Consider the following 18,879-nt stretch of genomic DNA (forward strand, 5'->3'; position numbering starts at 1 on the left):
AGACTGAATTTGGGACAACAGTGAGTGTGATCTGGTGGAAATGCTTTCTTTTCCTTTTGTGTGTGTAATGCCTATGGAAAACTTGGCCACATTTCTTTTATTTCGTTGGAGACGTGGGCTCACAAATCTTCACAAGTTGAAAATTGTCTAGGTCAGGTTCCTGCCAAAGATTCCACGCTGACTGATTTCAGATGGGAGCCTGAAAGCCAGAACTGTTGGCTGTACCTCAGGCCTCATTCCTTATTTGTACTAAAGGAGCCCAGAAACACTGTACTTGAACGTAGTAGTTGTGTATCTTAGAAGCTATCCATTGGCAATATGAATCCCTTATACCTCTGAATATCTTCCTACTTGCTGGGTCCTCTGAATAGCACTTCATGAGAACCAAATGTGACCTAGAACAGTGTCTAGAGCACGTAAAGCACAGACCTATGTCAAGAGTCATGATTAATTCACTCCCTGCCTCACTGACATTGGTCCAGTGGTTGAGAGTTATCTCTGAGTAGGGAAGTTTGGTTGACCTGGTTTCCCTTAGAATTAAGAATCTCCTACCCTAAACAATGTCCTACAAGCCTATTCAGTTACAGGCTTTTTTTCCTTTATTTGTTAAGTTGTGAGACTATGCAATAGATTATTTACTGTCTGCTCTATCAAGGGAAGTTTTGCTGGGAGCTAAAAAACTAAAGTTTTGTGGTTGAGCAAAACATTTATCTATATCTAAGATATAAGATATCTATAACTAAGATATTTACAGTTATCTCTATCTAAGATGGAATACACTAGAACTTTATTAATTCTTCTTCCCATTCCTGTTCTACTTCTAAGGGTAGGAATATGGAAAAAGTAAAGTACTCACCTCTGCTTCCAAAAACCAGCCCTACCACATAGAACTACAGCCTGGGCAGAAACTAGGCTGCTTGGAGAGATTGTCATTTGGTGAGCATTCCTGCTTAAAAAAAAAAAAAATGGAGAGGCAAGGCAGGTGTTTGAAAGGAGGGGTGAGGAGATTGAGTTAGATAGAGACCAGCCCCCAAAATGGGCTTCAAGAGCAACATGCATTCCATGACTGAGATAAGAGTGGAGGTGGCCTACCTTTGGTTCAGGACTCCATGTACTCTAATTTGTTTTATAAAAAGAAACACCAGTTAAAAATAACAGGGTTTATCCCCTTCTTTTATAGGGAAGCAGGAAAGGGTTGATATTAAGGCAAGTAAGCAGATATTGAGTACCCTGAAGTTTTGTATGAGTTGATATGCCAATCAAAGTGGATGCCTTGGTGTTATTTGATGTCCAGGAGACATGAATGGCCTTTTCCTTATCTTCTGTTGTCAGGAATTTTTTCAGAACTGGCCAGGACTGTCAGAAACACTGAAATCTTGGGGAGTATAAGGGAATAAGAAATGGAGAACATGCTGAAATTCCAGCAGCCATGAAGACATGCAGTGGTGCTGGCTCTCCAGAGGAAATCATTTTTTTCCCTCTTAAACTCTGGGAGCAGTTGGGCTCAATAGAGAGAGACTCCCAGAATGGCAACCCAAGATCAACAATATCACATTCTGAGCTCTGATCTCTAGCTCTGCCTCTGGCTTGTCAAACACCCTGGGACAAGTCATTTAACCTATTGAAGCTAAGGCTGAGCTGTCAGCCAAGCTTTCAAAAGCACCTCAACTCACCACCCACTCCTTTCCTCTCCTTGGAATTGTTTTAGAGACAGGAACAAGTTGTTTTAACCTCAGTAACCTTGTGAGATCAAACAGATCAAGCTGCCAGAATGTCCCAGGTAGGAAGAATGAATTTTGAAGAACCCCTCAGATGTCAGGGGTAGGGGATCCTCTAGGGCCAGCCCCTGTGCTGTCTCACCTGTGACCTAGGGTGAGGCACTTCACCTCCACCTGAGAGATCTTTCCAGTCCTCACTGTGTTTTAAAAGTACAAATCCATTTATAAAAGACGCAAAACTATATCAAGGAGCTGAGCCCTAAATATTCGGAGCATTCTATGTTAGTGTCATGGTGTATGACTGGGATAATTTGATCCTGTTGCAGAAATGGAGATGTTCTTGTCCCTTTTTTACTTTACCCTAGTGCTCCATGAACTGGTAAGCAGTCCTCTCCCCTTAAGTAGTTTTTATGCCTCCTAAGATACTGGAAAGTGTGCATGCCTCCCTTTAAATCTTGCTTTGCATTTTGCTGACTGTGGGAAAGCCTAGACAGCAGCTGGTCTGAGCAGCCTCTGCAGGGAGCTGTTCCTCATCTGGTGCTGATCTCCAACTCTGCTCACAGGAGAGTATTCTATGAAGCCGGGGGAGCAGGGACACGAGCCAGGTCTCTGTGGAGAGTGGAACCCCTTCGAATAAGGTAATGGAGGCTCCAGGTAGTGTTGTTTTCAAGATGCCTGCTTTTCCAATGTAGTCCATTCTCATAAATATCTCATTTGCCCCATGTCACCTGGCAAACTCTCAAAAGTCCTTGGTACAGAACTGAGTTCTGAAATTTTTGTGACTTTGTTTTCAAGGAACAATGCACACACACAATTTCCAAGACCACCGTTTTGTCAGAGGCTAGGTGGCTCAGCTGCTCTTGTGGCAGCCATGTAATGAAAGGCAAGCTCAGACGTGGTCGCTGAAAGCCATCAAAGTTCTCACATTGTTTTCTTAAGGAGATTCTCTGGAACCCAGAGAGTCTTCTCCCTCCTTCCAGATTTATGGACTCCAGTCGCAAGTTAGATTGAAATGACAGAGACAGACAGATAGCCACATGGCATGGGGTAAGAGAAATTAAAACTTCACTGGAAATGTAGCTGTGAGGAAAATTACTTACCAGAACTTTTCAGAGATGGTAATGTGCCCAAGTGAAAGGAGCAGGAAACTGACTTTCCAACCTTGAGCTTGAGGAACTGCTCACTAAAATATAGTAACTTGTCTACTAAACTCCATACTACTGAAGGGCAATCCAATGGAAAGCAGGACCTTTATTTTGCTGAGCAGGTGGGAATTTGGGCTAGAACTAAACTGCTGGAAAGACAGTTAAGCAGCACCATCTGATTTCCTTCCTCTGCCTTTTTCTATAGCACTCAGTTCAGCATCTCCCTGAGTACATGTTCACATTAAAAGTCTTTGTCATGAGGAGTGTATACCCCCACAGAGGTCTTCAAGATAATCCACAGGAAATGAGAAGAAAATATTAGAATACGTGCACACACACATACTCATTCAAATTTTTTACTGAGAAACTGGTTAGGAATTGCTGATTTAAAGGCTATTTGGTATAATTGACAAGTATAAATGGCATATAGTTAGTGTAAAAGAAATACTGTTTTTTAAGAAGCATCCACTTGTTAACTAGCTTAGGGCATTCACATTCTTATCCTGTTAAAAACAGACATTATTACCTCATATGCATTTGTAACTGCATGACCGATATCATCCTGCAATATGTATAATCAGAAAAATGAGAGATTACACTCCATTTATGTATGATCTGTCAAAATGTATAAATGCATTCTACTGTATGTACAACTAATTAGAACAAATAAAATTTAAAAAATTTAAAAAATTATAAATTACCATTTTCTAGACCTTAAATTGAAATACAAATACATGATTCAAAAATAAATAATTTTCCACAATAAAAAAAAATCGAATGGTAGCATGCCCTTTTTCTTAGGATAGTATACCTTCTTGCTTAACTGACTTTTTAAAAAGTCAAAATAGGGATGTAGTATAGTTATTGTTATGGTTGTGAATTCATTGCCCCAGAGACATAAACATGAATAATTTAAGCCTTTTCTCAATATGATTTGGATCCATTGATTCTCCAAGGGTTGGACAAAGTACAGAGTGATTTAAAAATATTTACAAACATATCTCTTAAGCATCTTATTCAAATTCAAAACACCTTATTCTAATAGAAGATGAATTTTGAATTCCTAATTTTTTGGCAGATACTTTTTATACTGCCATAACTTTGGTTGAAAACTACTCTTTTGGTGAAGGACCATGAAAAGACTCATATTCAGCACAGGATCTTCCTGATCTCAAACCCTTTATTTGACTTTACTTTTCTCTATGGAATTTATTTCCATCTAGCATAACACAGTGTTTGCTTACCTATTATGCTTGTTTATTACATATCTCTCCTTGGGAAGGGTAAGCTCTGCAGACTTTTTTCTGTTTTGACTATTTCTCTTGAAGATAGAACTGTTGGTGGTAGTTAAATGTTTAGTTCAGATAACACATTTGGAAAGGCTTTACTTACCTAGATACACATTTTCCTGAAAAGGCAAGCTTTCCATCTATTTTTGCATTGATTCTTCACTAGAATGAAGAGAAAATTGGCAATTTGGGACTTCCAGTTATGTTAAGCCACTGATCTGCCCTCAGGATTGTGTTCCTTGTTGGGTCTTTAAGAGGGAAGAGAGCTCTGTGCTGAGTCAAAGACACATGTAAGACCCTAGGCCAAGCAGGGGTATGGTACAATGTCCTATAATGATGAACCCCAGTGGGAGCAGAAGTTCATTGGCATGTGTCAGAAAGCACAAGGCAAATACTGACAAGGACTTATTTTTGTATTAATAAAATTTCACGTGTGCTTCCTCTTCCCAGCTGGAGTGGCAGTAATATCCGATGGGGCCAGGCTTTCCGACTCCGGCATCTCACCACAGGGCACTACCTGGCCTTGACGGAGGACCAAGGCCTTCTGCTGCAAGACCGGGAAAAGTCAGACACCAAGTCTACAGCCTTCTCCTTCCGAGCGTCAAAGGTAAGATGTGAAGTGGACTTTGACCCTGTTCTAAAATGAAAGATCAGAAACCTCCAGGTAGAGCTCTGCCTGATAAGGAAGTATACCGAAGCAAAGTAAAATTGGAATTCAGACCTATGGTGATCACTTTCATCTATTTTGAACTGAGTTTTTAGAAGAATGTGTGCTTTGGATGAGGGATAAAGTCTTGAATAAGAGCACCAGAGAACATAATGATTACAGGAATGGACATTGTTGCTCGGAGGCTGATGGGAAATACCATTGGTGTATAGTGCAGTCTGCGTTGTCTTTAATAACTTCTAAGTTATAGGCCTCGATCCTCTAAAGCAATGGAGGCATGATTGTCAGAACTACATTTACTTGCCAAGCATGGTGACTCTTGCCTGTAACTCAGAAGGCCGAGGCAGGAGGATTGCAAGTTCTCGGGAAGAACATTGCCCTTCTTTGAAGCAGAAACACTGAGTCTTTTCCTCTCTTTTTTATTATTCTCTGGTACCTTTAGGCCGAGAAATTCTTTGGCATATGTTTTTCTCCCCCAAATTGCCCTACATTAGAATTAGACTTTTCCTACACCTATTTTTTAAATAGTGAAGAACATGAGCCTCAGCAATTTAATGAGACCCTAAGCAACTTAGTGAGACCCTGTCTCAATATAAAACATATAAAAGGCTGGGGATGTGGCTCCATGATTAAGTCCCCCAACCCCAGTTTCAATATCCAGTACCAAAAAAAAAAAAAAAATCAAGAAATAAAGAACTACATTTACTTAAGTCATGCAAGTTATTTCAGAGAGATCAGAGAGATTCAGAGAAGACATGATTCTGGATATGACATGATCTGTGGTTATTTGTGTTGCACAAAGTTACTAGTACCTTCTCTATCCTTTTTCATGGCAACCTCCACTCCCCAGATCTCTTAACTTTGTCTTACCCATCCCTAACCTCCAATAAGAATGGATCCTATGCTAGTGAGGCCAACCCCAAGTGAAAAGTTTTGCCATTTGATGTATATATAAACACCTTTTTTTTTTCAAACCTCTCACTTTAAAACTCGGCCAGGGTTTAATTCTGTATAACTCTGAGCTGGATATAGTTGGGTAGTCAGAACTGCATGCTGCACTAACTTCTGATGGACAGTTGGATGCTCTGCCACTTTATGATTGTTCTGGAAAGATCATCCAAGCATAAGAAGGGCTCCGTAGACAAGTGCACAGTTATCAGAAAGTCTGTGCTTCTGAGAGGAACTCTCAGTGTCTCCTTTGGGAACTTTATCTGTAGTTTCATTCTTCTTTGCTCTTTTCCAGAATAGATTTGATTTCCGTTCTCAGCATGATTTCAGGGAAGGGTTATTGCTGATTCTGTTCATGCAGGCTTGGGGTGAAGCTGACAGCTGAATGTTCTATAGGGCACTGCTGCTTCCTGATGTGTTGGAAGAGGCCAATCTTTCAGAACTGCCCTTCTTTGAAGCAGGAGCACTGAGTCTTTTCCCTCCTTTTATTGTTCTATGGTTCTTTTAGGCAGAGAAATTCTTTGGCATGTTTTTTCCCCTCCAAATTGCCCTACATTAGAATAAGACTTTTCCTACGCCTATTTTTGAAACATTAAAGAATGTGAGCCTCTTGCCCATATTTTCCTAAACTCCCCTCTGATGTCACCTTCCATCTACTCTTCTTCCAGTGGCCTATTGGCTAAATTCATTATGGTTTTTTAAGCATATCTCCTTCATGTTATGATCAATACTTTTATTTTATTCCCAGCACAAGTGAGATTTTAAATTCAAATTTATATCTAGTTAGTCAACATATTGGGTTCCAAGAAGTAGTTTAAGGTAGTATAGCTTACTTTAAAAAAATCAAAGAAAATAAGTCACGGGAAAGTTTAAGTCCAGAGGTAGGCAGAATCACATTCTCCCCTGAGAGGCAACTGGGGTGTGGAGTGGAGGTGAGAACAGCTGGGAGGAGGTGGAAAACCAGATGAGTCTTTATGGCTGATGACCAAAGAAGTGCCTACATGAGAATACCAGCTTAGCCTTTCTTCACCTGAGCACTCTATCCCTTGTTCCCCTCCCCACTCTAGAGGTACTGGGATACAAAGGTGACCCCAGGTTCTTTACCATTTCTCTTATAGCCGAGGAGTCAGGCAGCCTCCCAAGCAGCTGGCAGGATCCTGTTCCAAGGGAACTCTTCTGTCTCATTCACTTCTTGGCTTAGCCTTATGGAGCATGGCTCAGAACTGTGCCATGGTCTCTGGGGGAAGCCAGAAAAGTTCAGAGACCCATAGGATCCTTATAACAGTCCTTCCACCTGGCTCCACTTCTGGCCTCTGAATGCACTGATCACCCAAGAGCCCATTTGGTATCTCCCAAATCCCTCCATTTCCATACATCTGAGTGCAAGCAGCTGATAGCTGGAAAGTCCTCCAGTATCATGGAGGCCAACAGCATAGCAGAGCTGGAGATAAAAGTCACCCATGGGTCACATTGTCCTGTGCACTTGGCAATGTGCTCACATTTCACTGGAGTTACTATGTTAGAATTCTCAATAACTGTCAGTGCAGTAGTGCACAGCTCAGTTACCCTTATTTCCGTTTGAAAGGAATTGAAAGTAAAATTACCTAGGCTCCAAACAGGGCACATATGGCTGTGTTCCCACAGGCAATTGGGGCTTCCTTGGGATGTCATACGGAAGGAGCATTTGGCATCTTAGACTGCGAAGCTACTCAAAAAAAGAAAAACATGTGGGGTGCACACAACTCTGCCATACACTATCCACATAGCTGTGGGGGCGGTGCCTGATTTCTCCAGGCCTCCACATGGTCCCTTAGTAAGGAAATTCTTACCTCACTAGTTCCAGGTGATCTTTCTTAAGTGAACACTGCTATGACCCCACACATAGTAGTGAGGATCTCAGCTAACAGAGGACAGGAGTTGGAGACTGTTTTTCCGTAACGCAAAGGCATTGAGTCATCTTGCCATCTTCTGACTGTTACAGGTGTTAGATGACAAAATAGCAGAAAGAAGTCTGAGATCACATAGCAGGATCTGGATGGTGGTGCAGGAATCAGGACACTCAGTGGGAGTGAGAGGTAGAGAAGACAGTGAGCTGTGTCCTATGTGGGTGGAATTGGGAAGGAAGTGGGGTATTGATCTGATTCTCTCTGTAGGCAGGAGGGTATGGTATACAGAAAAAGAGACTCCTGGGAAGAGCACCATTTGGGCTCAGTCACATGTTTTGAAAAGGCACTGGGTTAGCTGAGCCATGAGTCTTTTGGTAACAGTGAGCTTCCCACCCTGCATTTTCTGATGGGTTGCATTAGCCTATGAAGTTTTGACTACTAAATCAGGGGCCATGGAACAGCTGCAGGTGCACAATTACATCCTTAGCTAGTGGCCCTTACAAGGAAGGTGGTAGGCGCCCCTGGGGATCTTGTGTGCTAGATAAGATGGGGGTGTGATTGGGCCTTGCTGCAAGGTGACCACATCCAGGCACCAGCCTGGCTTGATGTATGGATGTGTGTGTGTGTGTGTGTGTGTGTGTGTGTGTGTGTGTAGAGTGTATATATATATATATATATATATATATATATATACGTGTATATGTATATACACACATCATCACATATATGCACATATATATCACACATACATATTTTCATATCTATACATACTTTCAAGTGTGTGGATATATATATTCTGCTATAATAAGCAGAAAGTGATCTAAGTTGGGGTCCCCCTACCCTCTCTTCAGCAGGATGATGCTGGTCAGAGGGAGGTCTGGGATGGTCTGCAGTGCAGCCCCACAACCTTACTCTGAAAGTGATACTGGATGAGACATGGCATGACTTCTGAGTTGCCTAACTCGGACCTTGACTTCCATGTGCCTCTGTGAGACCTGGAACACAGTTCTTAATCTACTTGTACCTCATCAATGGTCTGTCTTAAAAAATCCATTCATATCCAACCTCTGTCTGCCCTGCCCCTGTCTCTTCCCACTTGGTCGGGGTTGTATTGAGTTCCAGCATACTAAATATGTATCAGTCTTTGGACATGTTATTTCTGCCTACCACCAAGCTTATTCTCGAATGCTCCACACACCACCACTAAAATGTCCCTTCTCTCCTTCTCATGCTTCCAGACCAAGTGTCACATGCAGTCCTTGCTTCTGTTACAGCCATTGTCACTAAACCTGGATCTCTGCGTGACAAGGATCACACAGACTTGCCCACTCCCGTGTGTGTGTGTGTGTGTGTGTGTGTGTGTGTGTGTGTGTGAGAGAGAGAGAGAGAGAGAAGAGAGAGAAACCTTACATAATGTACACCTGTTCAAATTTAAAATTGCTAGCTGAAGGAATGCCTAAATGTGACCATACATTGCAACAGAGAGTAGAATGCATTCCGTCTTCACCTCCATTATCTTTGTGGAAATGTTCTGTCATCATTGGGTAATCATTTGGCTATCATAATCCCATCGCTATACACATTCAGCGAGAGAGATTCACTTTGTTTTGAACATCCAAGTCAAATTTCTGTGAATTTGATTTCACATCATTTTTCCATGCTCTTGACATTGCAAGACCATTCCCTGAGGATTGTCAGGTAATGTGATTTAATATTTACTCTGGCATGGCAATGCTATTTAGATGTCATGTCTCAATGTCAGTTTACAACAGTGAATTCCTTTCATGGAAGGGTGAATTAATAATGTTAAAGCAGGCCTGATTACATGTAGCCATTTATTTTATAGCCACTCTAAAAATGCTTTAAAAAGCCACTTCTAATGACCAGACCGTAAGTCTTGAAATGACTGAGATGGATCTCGAATTTTACCCATTTCATTGCATAAGAGCATAGAGCTGTCACTGTTCTCACTTAGAGGAAATTTTTCCTTGATGGCAAAAACATTCAACTCAATTTGGGAAGCATTTATCATATATCTGCTGTGTGCTAAACCCTGTGTTCTTGGCCAGGCTTGACTGCTTTATCTGCCTTTCATGTGCCCTCTAACCTCAGCCGCCTGTAGCAACCCCAGAGGAGGCAGCTGGCTCCTGGTGCATCAGCGTGTGAACACATTGCTGCTGGAGTAAAACTGTGTTTGTGGCTGTCCTTGCTTGTTCTTCTGTCTGTTTCCTCATGGGGATCTTCAACTGGGAAGGGAAAAGGTGTGACAGAAGGGGAGAGGAGAAAACAGGGACCTGAATTCCAAACATCTAAGCACAGCACCACTTACTGCCCTTTCACTTTAAATCAAACCCAGGAGGGATCTTTAAAATTCAAATTGATGTGCTTTCTCTGGTCTTTGTTGTTCAAAGTGGACCAAATGGAGAGGCAGTCAAGGAAAACCAAGGGCTGTGAAGTGGAAGAAACCTGGATTTGAACCGGGGCGCTGCAATTTGTTTTTCAGCCTAATGTCCCTTTTTGTAAAAATAAGGATAAAGTAGTGTGCCTTGAAGGATTCTGGTGAAGATTAAGCGAGGTGAGGAAAATGACTTGTGAAGCTCTTTGCTTATCCATTAGATGGGAGTTGTGTTGCCCACTTGGAGGTAAGGTAGGGCACAGGGATTAAGTGAGAAATGTGAACAGAAGAGCCCAGTGTGATGGCGTGGTCTCTGCTTGGAAAATGTGCCTTGCCTAATGAGGCAGGTGAATCTGCAGCAGGTTGTCAATAGCAGAAGGCCCCACTCGTCTTCCCCCAACAGAGGAATCTTTGCTGCAGCCCCAGGGCCACCAGGCTCCTAACAGTGGCCTGCAGTGTGTGTGTGTGTGTGTGTGTGTGTGTGTGTGTGTGTGTGTGTGTGTTTAGGGCAAACATAAGATTTCACATTCTCAATGAGAAATGCAGAAGGGATCTACATTGGTGTAGAAAGAAGCTCACAGGTGATTCCTCAAGGTTTCTCCAGAGAATCCTAGGAAAGAGTGGGCTAATTCGGACTTTGTTGAAGGTTCAATCTGACATTCATGAATGGGCCCCATTTTCCCTTCTTTTCCTCTTGAAACATTTTTGGGTGCTTATATTGCATGCTGGAAAATAGTTTCTTGACTTCTATGGACCTAGGTGGTTTAATTGTGTGAAATAATGCATTTCACTCTAATGAATACGCATGAATTAGGACCTACTCCCTTCCGGGCATCATACTATGTAGTGTTGCTGTAACTTCAAACTCAACTGTCTCTGGTCATGTTTGCTGCCAGTCCATCATTCACATTGATGTTGAAATGGCTATTCCAAGCTGCAACCCTGGTGTTTCAATGACTTTCCATGACTACCTAAGTTTTTCCCACAAGGTATTTTCAACAATGATTCGGGGGGAGAAAGGAGCAAAATGCTGCCTTAAACAGTGCTCAGCAGGTACTTTGCTGTGGCTGTGATGATGTTGTCACTTTTTGCTATAGGACTAGTAAGAGCTTTTGCTGTTGTAAGGTTCTCCTTGACTCTTAGAAGAAGATGCGGTATTTGTCTAAAGTATTTTTTTCCCACAGAAAGTCTGTGAACTTCATGAGTTTGAGAAGCAGCCTGTGGAATGGAGCCTCTAGTCCCCATTTCTATTCAAGTCCTTCTCAGTCTCACTGTTCTTCCTGCCACACTGTGCTCTTCTAACTTGGCTGCTGTCCCCCTCCATATTTCCCTTCCACTATGTCTTGGCTATGGTTTGAGTGTGTTCCCCAAGGGTACATGGGTTGAAATGTAATCCCCATTGTGAGGTATTAAAAGGGTGAAAATTCATTTTTACTATGGTGTTCAAAGATGGGCCTTTGGGATTAGATCAGACTCTCAAGGTGGATCCCCCATGATTAAATCCTGATGGCTTCATAAGAAGGAGAGATGACAACACACACACATACACGGGTTCCTGTCTCTTGCCACATGATCCCCTGCACCACCTTAGAATTCTACCAACAAGAAGGCCATCAGCAGATGTGGGCCCTAGAACTCCCAGAAATGTGAGCTAAGTAAATGTCTTTTCTTTATAAAATTACCCAGCTTCAGGCTCTTTGTTATAATAATGAAAAGCAAAATTTAAACCCTTTCTCCTCTCTCTTATCTGAGCTCACATTAGATATATAATCATCTCATATAGCAAACCTTAGCAAATCTCATATGTTCCCTAAAAAAATTGTTCTTATAATATCCAATTGTACTGTCTTTTTAATTTTTTTTTTGTTCCTTTTAGATATACATGACAGTAGAGTGTATTTTGACGTGTTGTACATACATGGAGTACAACTTCCCATTCTTGTGCTTAAACATGATGTGGAGTTACACTGGTCATGTATTCATGTATGAACATAGGAATGTTATATCTGATTCATTCTACTGTCTTTCCTATTCTTATCCCCCTCCTTTCTCTTAATTTCATTTTGTTCTTTGAATACAAACCTTATCACTTTGTTCTAATTATTGACTCAGATGTCTAACTCTTGAAGTTTAAATTAACCCAAAGTCATTTTTTTCCATAAGGTAGTATGGTATATCTTTAACTTTTTCTTTATAATAGCTTTAAATAATTACAATGTTGATACAATTAATTATTTAACCATGTTGATGGTAGTAGCAACTATTCAAATCTATTAAAATGACAAATGGACTTTGGAATTATACCTGGTTTTGAATTCTGTTCTTTATTTGCTAACCATATGATTTTGAGCAAGTTGCTGAAACTCTGCACACCTGAAACTTTGCACACCTGTTTTGTCATATATAAAGTAGGGTAATTAAAACAGTAGGGTCATTGAAAGGTTTAGAGAAAATGTAGAGTATTATATACAGTACATGTTGCTCTGTAGGACCTTGGTAAATGCATGTGAGGCTGTGTCATCATACAGGACTTGGCACAATACCTGGCTCAAATGAGGCATTGGGTGAATGCTAGGCCTGACTCCCCTCTCTGTCCTTCAAGCAATCTTAAGCCAGTCTGAAGAGTAGCAACTTGATCATCTAAGCTAAATGCTAACATGACAGTTACAATGTACTCATGAGCATTTCCTTAATGAGCTGTCAATGGAGGCAGAGGATAATGATCATTGTCCTTCAACACATATTAGGCCTAGTAGCCTATTCCTTCCCAGAGTCAGCTCATCCCCTAACGTAGGCAAAACTGATGCAAATAAACAGATACACAAATCAAATGCCTGCAGAACAATAAAACAAAACAAAAAAATGTGATTTGTAACCTAATTCAAACAGAGCACTGAGTGAAATGCAAAGACAAATTCCAGTTCTGCACTCTGAGTTTTCAATCTGGGAGGGGGCAGTTGATGTGCCAGGAAAGTTTTCATGCTTGTTTTAATATGTGACTTTATAAAGACTCAGATATGACAAAGCCCACATTTTAGGAGATGGTTTGCATTAAAGAAATAGTTTGTCACTTACAGTTCCCAAGAGAAAGGAACATGCCATGCTACCCAGGGCCACATGCGGAAGCACTGAGATAAGTCAGGAGGCAGAGGGAGCAAAGGGAAATTGTGGGAAATAAACTTTATGTGGTTCCCCTGGAAAGAGGCAGACTAGGCAGGGTTGATGGGTTTGAATAATTTCAGCAAGCCCTGGAGCATAGGTGAGAACAGTTGTCTGGGACCTAACCAGGGGGTGGTTAGGCCTGGGAATGGTGGCCTGGAGGGGACAAGCCCAGTTGATTTTACTATAACGTGTGTGCTCTCAAGTGAGTCTGTCACTCTCTTTAGGAGTTGGCTGACCCCAGGAAAGGTGGTCCCCTCAGGGTCTACAAGGCCATGGCATCAGGAGATACCAAGGTGTCCTTCAGTTTTGGAGGTAGGGAAGCCTTGATGGATGGGATGTTGTCCTGATCTTTTATGCAATTGTCAATCACATGCTAGCAACAGAAGACAGGAGAGGCTCAGGAAAACATACCTTGTTGTTCTCATAGGCCCTAGCAATAGGAGGGTACCCCATGCGATGTGACATGGGAAGCTACCCACACTGATCAGGAAGTTCGAGGGGAGAGCCTAGGTTGTTGCTTTTGTTTGAATTCCTGTGAGCAAGGGTCAACAGTTTAGGATATACCGGTTGGAATAATTGCAGATGACCCTAAGGTGGTCTCTAGCTACTTGGTACCTAACCTTAGGATGATGAAGGCAGAGGAATAGGGCTTCCTCAGGTATGTGAGCCAGGTAGAGGTCTGGCTCTGGCTTATTTAGTTCACATATCAAAGATATGCATCTAAACCCTTTGCTGTCTCTAAGAATTGGGTTGTCACTTGCCTTTTTGCTATAGGACTAGTAAGAGCTTTTGCTGTTGTAAGATTCTCCTTGACTCTTAGAAGAAGATGCGGTATTTGTCTAAAGTATTCTTTTCCCACAGAAAGTCTGTGAACTTTTTGAGTTTGAGAAGTAGCCTGTGGAATGGAGTTTCTAGTCCCCATTTCTATTCAAGTCTTTCTTGGTCTCACCAGGAAGGGCTGGCTGTTCCTAGCTAGAAAACTTTTTAAAATGTCAAAACATAATACACAGAAAAATCCACAGATGTAAAGATGCAGAAATGAGATTGGGGGTCAATCAGCAATGTCAGTAAAAGTGCAAAAAAAGGGAGCACCAAGAACATCAAGGTAAGTAAGTGCTCAAGATTGGGGATGTGGCTCAGTGGTACAGTGCCTACCTAGAATGCATGAGGCCATGGGTTTGATCCCCAGCTCTGCAAAATAGTATCATCAACATCATTATTATCATCACTGTAGTCCAATTGGTTAAAGCCTATGATATGTAAGAACTTTAGAAATGAGAAGCATGGTGGAAGTTGTTGAAGTGATGGGTTGGGCTCTATTCTTTAGGAAGGTCCCATTTCTAGCAGTAGTGCAACTGCACTTGGAGCCATATTGAAGTAAAATCTGAGAGAAACACTGGTTTATGCTCTAGTTAGAAGGAAATCACCAGCTTGCTGTCAACCAGATCAAGCTTCTTTATCTCTGACCTTTTACATTCCCTTGCTGATTTATCATTGTTGTTACGTAGGGTAGACTGTGCTGTGCTTAGTGTTGATTTTGTCTTATGTCTTAGTTTTTGTCATTACTGCTATTCTTTTAAAGTTAGAAGTGACCACTGCAGCAACTGCTACAAACTTTGGAAGATGATGTTTTGTAAAAACAAAGACACAGAGGCACTCTGTCTTCTATAGAGAATAATGACTCCTCTATTTCACTTACCCTGGAAAAACAGATCTTGGTACTTATTTTCTTTTGACAAAACCATATTTAAATAAGTAAGAAAAGTAAGAAGAGAAGTGAAGTAATCATATTCATTGATAGTTTGGGAATATGCATTGTTTTAACCAGGAAGTATCAGAGAGTGATAGCAATGTAATTATTTATTTTTAAGCATAGTGTGTGTTATTTTTACTTCACTGCATTGGCTTTGACTGGAAAACAGGATAGAAATGTTAATGTTGGTATCTTTTAAGTCCTATCACTGACTTGGATGTCTATAGGGCTGTGAATATTTCTGAGATGAAAATCAGGTGTCCATTGTTTGGTAAAATAAATGCATTCTTTTTTTTTTTTTTTTTTGATTCATGCTGTTATTTTTTCCTTCCCCCCCATCCCTCCCACCCCTCTTTTCCCTCTATACAGTCCCTCCTTCCTCCATTCTTGCCGCCCTCCCACCCCCCATTATGTGTCATCATCCACTTATCAGCTAGATCATTCGTCCTTTGGTTTTTTGAGATTGGCTTATCTCACTTAGCATGATATTCTCCAATTTCATCCATTTGCCTGCAAATGCCATAATTTTATTATTCTTTATAACTGAGTAATATTCCATTACACACACACACACACACACACACACACACACACACACACACCCCACAGTTTTTTTATTCATTCATCAATTGAAGGACATCTAGGTTGGTTATACAATCTGGCTATTGTGAATTGAGCAGCTATGAACATTGATGTGGCTGTATCTCTGTAGTATGCTGATTTTAAGTCCTTTGGGTATAGGCCAAGGAGTGGGATAGCTGGGTCAAATGGTTCCAAGTTTTCTGAGGAATCTCCACACTGCTTTCCAGAGTGGCTGCACTAATTTGCAGCCCCACCAGCAATGTATGAGTGTACCTTTTTCCCCACATCCTCTCCAACACCTATTGTTGCTTGTATTCTTGATAATCGCCATTCTAATTGGGGTGAGATGGAATCTTAGTGTAGTTTTGATTTGCATTTCTCTTAAATGCATTCTTAAACAATTTCCTACAAAGAAAGTCCTAACTTATCAACTTCTATTTTCCCATTGATAAGTTTATGTTATAAAATTGGAGCTCTGCCTCTGTTAGGGTTCATTTTGAGAAATAAGAAATCATATTTAACAATCCAGCCAGTGTTTCAGCACACATATTTAAAATTAAAAATTCTGTTATAAAATATTAATACTGCTCAGAATGGTACTGTATATGTATATGAAATAACTAATTTTTCTTTCATGAGGCCTGAAGGAAAAGAAATTAACTAAAGTGCAAAATAAATACATGCAAAAGAAAAAAAATTACATATATTTATCTTCTATTTGTTTGTTAGGTACTGATAGCTATTGAGTTCTCTGTATTAAGAAACCAAAATTAATTGTCCTGATTCTTTCATAGCCTAAGGAAAAGAAAGTGTTATATAAACAAACACATTTAAATTCTGATGTGCTACGTAGAGGAATGAGACTATTCTGAGTAACTGCTTTCATAGCAAAGGTGACATCTGAGCAGGGTTTTGAAGAGTGAGTAGGAGTTGAGAGCAGTGGGGGAAAGTACAGACTCTGGCACTTGACTCTTGCTCTAAATCCCAGCATTAGTCCTGGAGAGATTTAGGGTAACTTCTCAATTGTAGAATTGGGACCATATTTGCAGCCACATCAGAGTCTTTGTTATGAAAAGTTAATGCCTGCACGTGTCTAGAGCTTAGAAGACTGTGCTGAGCATGGGAAGAGCTTAACATATGTGCTGCTATTGTTCCATCATTAAGAAAGAGTGGAATGTTGTTGCAGAGGGAACAGCAGGCTACATTTTTTTTCTATAAAAAATTCAAAATGCTGCCTAGTTAATAGCTTTTACAAATGAGCAATTTAACGCAAGACGTAGAAAAGAAAGGAAAATAGAATAGAGCCATTCAGAATAGAGCCACAAAGGCCCTGATTGATGAAGAAGGGAAAAGTTACCATGCACCAGGGAGCTACTTCGTGACATGCTCTTGTGATAGGCACTTCAGGTGGTCACCAAGGGGTTACCTTTTCCATACTGGAGAATAGGTAGTGAACTAGCAACAATTGAAGAATAGAACACATTGACTACAAATGCACAATGGAGGCAGCCCTGTGTTAACTTTCCATGGCTGTAAGTGAATATCTGAGAAAAAAACAACTTAAAGGAGGAAAGATTTAGTTTGACTCACAGTTTCAAAGGATTCAGTTTGTGGTCAGTTGGCTCTGCTGCTTTTGGGCCTGTGGTGAGGCAGAACATCATAGCAAGGAATGATGATCTCATGGCAGTCAGGAAACAAAAAGAGAGCAAGGCAGGGGCACGACCCCAATGACCGAACTTCCTTCCACTAGGCCCCACCTCCTAAAGGTCACTCCATCTCCCAATAGAAACACAGGCTGGTAAACAAGCCTTCAACATTTGACCTTTGGGGCACATTTAAGACCCAAACCATGACATGGCCCATGGGCCCTCAGGACTCTAATATGCAAATTACCGTTAGGTTAAGTCACACTAGTACCCCCTTCCTGCTCAATGAGTCTTTTTTCTCTGTTGCCTTTTTTCTTTAGAAAAATATATAATATTAACAGATAATTTTAAAGTCCTTGAGCAAGGTAGTTTTGTAAGATAACCATTTAAATTTGTAGAAGATATCAATTGCTAAAACTATGTTAATTGCCCAGGAAAAGTTATTCATTAAGGTATCTAAGTCAGGATGAGGAAAGTGGAAAATATAATGGAATATATAAAATCAGAAGAGAGAAGCTACCAACAGTCTCCTTTTTCCGTGAATTTAAACAATCACTGAAGTAGTCAAAACACAAAATCCATTGATAGGCAATTAACAGCAGGTAAGGGAAGCAAACCTTTCTGAGATCCTGGTTTGGACAGGCATATCATGATTATTTGGGTAATATTTTTTGATTTTTTTTTTTTTTGCTTACAAATTCTGCATAATTTTATATATTGAGTTTCTATTTAATCGAGCCCGCCTGAGTTTATGTTTCTTTCTTGGTATAAAATAGGAAATCAAGGAGAAATTGGATTCCAGTCACAAGCGAGATATGGAAGGCATGGGAGTTCCAGAAATCAAATATGGGGATTCCGTGTGCTTTGTTCAGCATGTAGCCAGCGGCCTGTGGGTCACCTACAAAGCACAAGATGCCAAAACATCCCGCCTGGGACCTCTGAAAAGAAAGGTAAAGGGTCAGAAATCCAGTCTACAATCATTTGGCACTGAATTGGGAGCAACTGGGCACTAGAAGTTTGTCTGAGGATCAGGACACAATTGCGTTTCACTTCTGACTGTTCTGACAGTTTCTCTAGTACATCAGTCTTGGTTACTTTAACCTCATATTCAACTAAAAAATAAGTTGATTACATGGAAAAATCTGTGAGGAGGGTGTAGGATTTGTTTAACTTACTCTAAAACCTCATCTAAATGACTTTTTAGTCATTTTGCTCTTTGGGGATTATCCACATCATTGCTTCCTTCATTTAAGTGGATAATGGAGTTATTGTGAAATTTCCCTAAAACGGAGATTAAATAGTCTACAGAACAAGTGCAGATTGCATAATGACAAGCCCATAGGAACCTATGTGAAGAAGGCAGAGTTGTTATGGAATATTATGTCTAGAGGTGTATCAAGATTTGAGTGACCCATCAACATGCCACAGTGAGAAACCAGCTAAAATACATGCAGCATCTTTTACTAGAAAGTCAATTGCTATAGTAGTGTTTTTTGTTGTGAGAAGCCAGAGAATGGGTGCCAAAGGAGAGATGTTTGTTGTGTGGAAAACCCTTCCAAAATGAGTTCCAATGAGTTCAAGGAGTTCCAAGGTTCTAGTAGGCACTGTATACTGTAGTTTGAGTATATCAGCCTAATATAGTAATGACAGAAGTTTCCAGAATACTGGTTATTATATGACAAGATGTT

General features: G+C 40.7%; 1 protein-coding gene across 1 annotated transcript in view; it reads left to right on the forward strand.

The window, feature by feature from the left end:
• Positions 1-18,879, forward strand: part of Ryr3 (ryanodine receptor 3) — a 369,815-nt gene that overhangs the window by 75,542 nt on the left and 275,394 nt on the right. Inside the window, exons 10-12 of the mRNA XM_047539293.1 lie at positions 2,282-2,356; positions 4,603-4,759; positions 17,968-18,141. Coding sequence (XP_047395249.1) covers positions 2,282-2,356; positions 4,603-4,759; positions 17,968-18,141 — 406 coding nt within the window. The remainder of the gene's footprint in view (positions 1-2,281; positions 2,357-4,602; positions 4,760-17,967; positions 18,142-18,879) is intronic.

The sequence above is a fragment of the Sciurus carolinensis genome, chromosome 2 (assembly GCF_902686445.1).
Source record: "Sciurus carolinensis chromosome 2, mSciCar1.2, whole genome shotgun sequence".
In the NCBI taxonomy this organism is placed as follows: Eukaryota; Metazoa; Chordata; class Mammalia; order Rodentia; family Sciuridae; genus Sciurus; species Sciurus carolinensis.